The following is a 6,145-nucleotide window of genomic DNA, read 5'->3' on the forward strand; positions in this document are numbered from 1 at the left end:
CTGATTATGAAACGCACTTTTCCTCCCAAAAATTTGGGCGGAAAATGAAGGGTGTGTCTTATAATGGAGAATGTGGCTTACCAGGAGGTGGAGAATGGGCGCTGTGCTTAATGCGGGGGGCTGTGCTGGCTGCGGTGGGTGCTGTGTGGAGCAGGGCGGTGCAGCGGGTGAGATGCTCTGTCGGTGGTGCAGGGTTGTGATGGCTGTGGTGGGGGCTGTGTGGAACAGGGCGGTGCGGTGGGTGATATGCCCTGTCAGGAGCGCAGGCTTCAAATAGTGGCGCCCAGAGTCGGCGCATGTGCAGATGGAATCGCACTCGGAGATAGTGCGTGCACAGATGAGATCTTGGCTCTCCATGTATAGCAACTAGTAAACATCCGTAAAAACCTTGCACATCTAGGCATTCACATACTTGCTGTCTCTTTTTTTATCACTGTCCTCAATATCAACTCCACGACACAGACAGCGCCACTGTTTTCTACAAGACCACTTTTGCATCAGCTATTGACTCGGTTGCTCCTCTCGTGCATGGCAGAGCATGATGAATCAATAGACAACCATGGAACCTCACTAAAAAGCTTCAGCAAGTGTATAGGGTTGCTGAGCGATGCTGGAAGAAAACACTCGCAAGACCACTTCACCACATATAAAAAAAAAAAGTCACATTCCGATTGGCCTTCACCTCTACTAAACAGGATTGCTTCAAAACCTTCTTATTGTTTTTATCCAACCATTCCACCAGTTATCGAATATGTTTTACTCCCTCCTCCGCCCACCACATAAGATCACTCAAACAAGGCAAGTCTTTTCTGCTCAATCATCACGTATAACAGACCATTGCCCTTCCCCCATAACCTTCCTCCCCACCATCACTGAAAGAGAGCTAACTCATTTCCTCTCCAAATCACACTTCACTACTTGTGCACTTGACCTGATCCCATCCCACCTCCTCCTATACCTCACAACCACACTTATTCCAGCATTAATGCATCTTTTCAACCTATCATTAACCTCTGGGACCATCTCTTCTGCTTTCAAACATGCCCCAATCACGCCTATCCTAAAAAAAAAAAAAAAAAACATCCTTCAACTAAGCCTGTACTACCCATATCGCTGCTACCGTTCCCTTTCAAACTCCTCAAACAGCCCGCCCATGCTGAACTTTCCTCCCACCTCTCAGCCAACATTCTTCGACAACCTACAATCTGGCTTCAGTCCCCACCATTCCAACAAAACTGCCTTGACCAGAATTTCTAATGACTTACTGCCAAAGCTAACAGAAAATTCTCAATACTCCTCTTTCTACAACTGTCATCTGCCTTTGACACTATAAACCACTCCTTCCTGCTACAGATCCTCTCTTCCTTTGGTATCAGAGACCATGCCCTCTCCTGGATCTTTTTTTCATACCTTTCCAACTGCACTTTAGCGTCTGCCACTCCCACACTCCCTCCTTATTCCACCCTTGCTATATTGGTGTCGTGCAAAGCTCTGTCCTGGGACCCTTACTCATTCTGAATCTATACCTTTGGCTTGGGAAAACTCATAAGGTATCATTGCTTCTAGTACCATCTATATGTTAATGACACCTCTCTGGCCCAGACATCACCTCCCTACTGTCCAAAATCCTGGCATGTCTACCATATCCTTTTTCTCATCGTGCTTCCTAAAGCTCAAGGGGGACAAAACTGAATTTGTAATCTTTCCTTGATCTCACTTATCTCCACTACTTGATATCTTACAATAAATGACATGTTCTCCGCAGTACCCAGAGTCTGCTGCTTCGAAGTAACCTTCAACTTGTCTTGCCTTCAAACTGCACATTCAAGCTCTCACCACCTCCTGCCACTTACAACTCAAAATATTTACAGAATCCATCCTTTTTTTTAACTCTCAATTTATGAAAATACTAGTCCATGCCTTGATTATCTCCTGCCTTGATTACTGCAACATTCTCCTCTGTTGCCTCACTGATAATACTCCCGCACATATCCAGTCCATCCTTAACTCTGCTGCCCGACTAATCCACCTCTCCCTTCGGTAGTCTTCTGCTGATTCGCTCTGCAAATCCCTTCACTGGCTCCAAATTTACTAACATATTAAATTCAAACTACTAACACTGACCTACAAAGCCATTCATAATCGGTCTCCTCCGAATGTCTCTGAATTAATTTCCCAATATAGTCAAACACGTAATTTCCGGTCTACCCAAGACTTTCTTCTCTCATCCATACTGATCCATTCATCATCCAACTGCCTCCAAGACTCCCAAGTATCTCCCATCTTCCAGAATTCTGTGTCACAACATGTCAGATTACCAGTTACATTCAGAAATTTTAAATGGAACTTGAAAACCCATCTCTTCAAGAAAGCTTACAGTCTGCAATGACCCCACTGCCACCTCACCAACACTTGCACTGCCGCAAACCCCGACAACCTACTTTCTCCTCCCCAGTATCCTGTAGAGTGTAGAAGGGTCCTCTCCCATCTGTACCAGTCTGTCATTGTTAGTTTGTTTACTGTAACTTATATCTGTATTTTGTATGAAACCCTTTCTCATATACAGCACCATGGAATCAATGGTGATCTATAAATACATATTATTATTATTATTATTAATAATCATACATACACTCCAGTCAGAGCAGATTTGTGACACCTGAGAGTCCTGAAAAATGCACTAGTCTTCATGAACTGCCCCCTTACATGTACGAGACAGTAAAGGAGGTGACATTGTGCAAGAGATCAGTGTAGCAGAGTATGATGTTACAAATATATAAGAATGTAAAACTAATGTAATAGATGGTTGTTACTTACCTCAGTCACAATGGATGACCCAGTAGTATCATAAACCCAACCATTAGTACAGCTGGTAAGAGAAATGTTCCTATCACCAGATTTTGTAAGGTTCCTTAGAGGATCAGCACAAATCAGAGACGTCTTGTTCCAATCAATATCATACTGATGACACTGGCTGTTCTGTGTTGACTCATTTAACCATAGAACAGTAAAGTTTAACTCCTCCTCAAAGCTCCAGCCACATTTGTTCTTCAACTCCTCAACCACAGGATTACTGCATCTGAATTGAGGCACAAAGCCTAGAAACACAATGCCCACATATATTGGAGTGAACACTGCAGAAACAAAGCACATGGAAAAGAACAACTGTTTTTGGAACAAGCCAAACTGTCCTATGTCTTCTAAAATATCGTCAAAAGTCGTCATTGTTTCAGAGTATTACAAGATGTCTTTGGGTGGTAGAGAGCCCAATCTTATCAAATGGAGAAGAAACTTCTGAAAAATATCTTGTATATGTAGATCAGTCATTAATGTATAATTTTTAGAATGACAAGTTATCTAATGTTTTGCCTTTTGTTATTACATGACAAACCAGCTTAACCAGTTAGGAGATGCTTGGCAAAGTTAAAATATTTTAGTATGTATAATTTACTAAAATGGGGAATTTAGCCAAGTGACAGGATACATAAATCTCTTCTTCAGAATCAAGTTCCAGTAAGCTGTCATGTTTTGTATTTTTAGTTTTTCTGAAGTGAAAATACAGTGCCTTGCAAAAGTGTTCACCCCCTTGACATTTTTCGTGTTTTGCTACCTCACAACTTGCAATTTCACTGGGTTTTTTGAGGGTTTGCATTAGTTCAGGTAAAGCAATTGCCTACACTTAACATTTGCTTCAGTTTTTATTGTGAAGCAACAAAAAAATAGGACAAAATAAATACAAACTTCAGTGTGCATAACTATTCACCCCCTAAAGTCAATACTTTGTAGGGCCTACTTTTGCGACAATTACAGCTCCAAGTCGCTTTAGATAAGTCTCTATGAGTTTTCCACATCTTGCCATTGGGATTTTTGCCCATTCCTCAAGGCAAAACTGCTCCAGCTCCTTAAAGTTAAATGGTTTCCTCTAGTAAACTGCGCTCTTTAAATCTGACCACAGATTCTCAATTTGATTTAGGTCTGGGCTTTGACTAGGCCACTCCAATACATTTACACTTTTCCCCTTAAAACAGTGTTGCTTTAGCTGTATGCTTTGGGTCATTGCCTTGTTGGAAGTTGAACCTCTGCCCCAGTCTCAAATCACAGATAGACCAAAACAGGTTTTGAATATCCCTGTTTATCGCACCACCCATCTTCCCCTCAATTCATACCATTTTGCTCGTCCTTCCTGCTGAAAAACAGTCATCACCATGTTTTACTGTGGGGATGCGGTGTTGGTTTGGCGCCAGGCATAGTCTTTAACTTGATGGCCAAAAAGTTCAATTTTGGTCTCATCTGACCACAGCACCCTACTCCATACATTTGGGGACTCTCCCAGGTCTTTTGGCAAGCTCAAAACATGCCTTCCAATATTTGTCTGTAAGTAAAGGTTTTTTTCATTGCCATTCTTCCATAAAGGCCAGCTCTATGGAGTGTACAGTTATTGTGATCATATGGGCAGGTACTCCAGGCTCTGTATGACAACTCTGCAGCTCCTTCAGAGTTACCTTTGGTCTCTGTGCTGCCTTTTTTGCTAATGCCCTCCTTGTCCAGGCTGATAGATTTTGGTGGATGATCCTCTCGACGGGTTTGTTGTGATACCATGGTTCTTTCCATTTGATAATGGATTTGATGGTGCTCTCAGGAATCATCAGAGATTGGGATTTTTTTTTAAGAACCCAACCCCGACTTGTACTTCTCAACAACTTGCTCTCTGACTTGTTTGAAGATCTCTTTGGTCTTCGTGGTGTTGTTTGTTTAGTGGCGTCTCTTAATGGTGTTGCAGCTTCTGTGGCCTTTCAGAAAAGGTGTGTATATATTGACTGACCATGGGACACTTAGGCTATGTGCGCACTAGACCGTTTTACCCGCGGATTTGCCGCGGAAATTTCTTGAGAAAGATTAGAAATCTTTCTGCAGACATTTCCCAGCAAAACCTATGTGTAAAAAAAATAGCTGTGCGCATGCTGCGGATTTTTCTCGAGAAACTTTCTTGAGAAAATGAGCATGTCCATTATTACCTGCGGAATACCCCCGGAATTTCTATACTTGCATGTGTCAGGAACAACCTGCGGAAAATCCGCGGTGAATCGCGGTAAAATCACAGCTAATCCGCGGTAAAAATGCATGCGTTTTTACAGCGGATTTGGTGCGTTTTTTTCCCGCAGGTGCGGGAATCTTCAACTCCCAGAATGTCTCTCAAGAAAGTTTCTTGAGAAAAAGTACATTTCTAGTGCGCACATAGCCTTATATTGCTCACAGGTGGACTTCCTTTCACTAAGCATATGACTTATGAAGGTAATTGCTTGCAGCAGATATTTTTAGGTGTTTCATAGCAAAGAGAGTGAATAAATATGCACATAGCAATCTTTATTTATTTTAAACCACATATGTAATTTTTGTCTATTTTTTTTTCACTTCACTTCCCCAACATAGACTATATAGTTCTGAGGCATCACACACAAATCAATTACGAAAATATTTAAACACAGGTTGCAATGTAAAATAGGTAAAAAACCAAGGGTAGTGAATACTTTCACAAGGCGCTGTAGTTTTTTCCAATATTATTTTGCATTTGCACAGCTTTTCTGAGCCCAACTTTGACCTGTTCAAGATTCTCTGCAGACTCAGTATTGCAGCCATGATATCCAAGTAGTCGCAGGAAAAAGCCCCAAAATGCTCTGAATTAACATTTTTCATGTTAAAGCCAGGCCGATTCTAAAAAAAACAGCCATTCATTGCAAAGACCATGAACAAATAGACCATATCCTAAGTTCTTGGACCATTGTGACGGTGGATTTTTTTTTACTATGATGTTACCAGTCACCTCACTAAGCAACACACTTCAGTCTAAAAGACTGGACACTTTTGATCATTACACAATATAAACAAGAGTACTTTTAATTTTATGTAGCATGTCTGTAAGTGAATGGGTGAAGGCGGGGGTCACATGAAAAATGACAGCAAACATTCAGATCTTCTAAAATTAGTTTTTGGGTGGCAGAGTCTGATAGGTTGATACATTCATGTGAACAGATGTCCACCATAAGGACTCATCTGAACTGGCCATCTTGCATCATAAATTTAGAAAGTCTTTAGGAAGGTTTGAACAACGTTCAGTTATTCTTGTGTAACTTAAGGTGATGACATT

The 6,145-nt window shown here is 41.4% G+C and overlaps 1 protein-coding gene across 2 annotated transcripts in view; it reads right to left on the reverse strand.

Annotated features, from left to right (window-relative positions):
• Window positions 1-3,267, reverse strand: part of SLC22A2 (solute carrier family 22 member 2) — a 148,735-nt gene extending 145,468 nt beyond the window's left edge. For both annotated transcript variants that reach the window (XM_075338171.1, XM_075338170.1), the window contains exon 1: window positions 2,818-3,267. In XM_075338171.1, coding sequence (XP_075194286.1) covers window positions 2,818-3,225 — 408 coding nt within the window. In that variant the 5' untranslated portion in view covers window positions 3,226-3,267. The remainder of the gene's footprint in view (window positions 1-2,817) is intronic.
• Window positions 3,268-6,145: the final 2,878 nt, after the last annotated feature.

This window comes from Anomaloglossus baeobatrachus, chromosome 3, assembly GCF_048569485.1.
Source record: "Anomaloglossus baeobatrachus isolate aAnoBae1 chromosome 3, aAnoBae1.hap1, whole genome shotgun sequence".
Lineage (NCBI taxonomy): Eukaryota > Metazoa > Chordata > Amphibia > Anura > Aromobatidae > Anomaloglossus > Anomaloglossus baeobatrachus.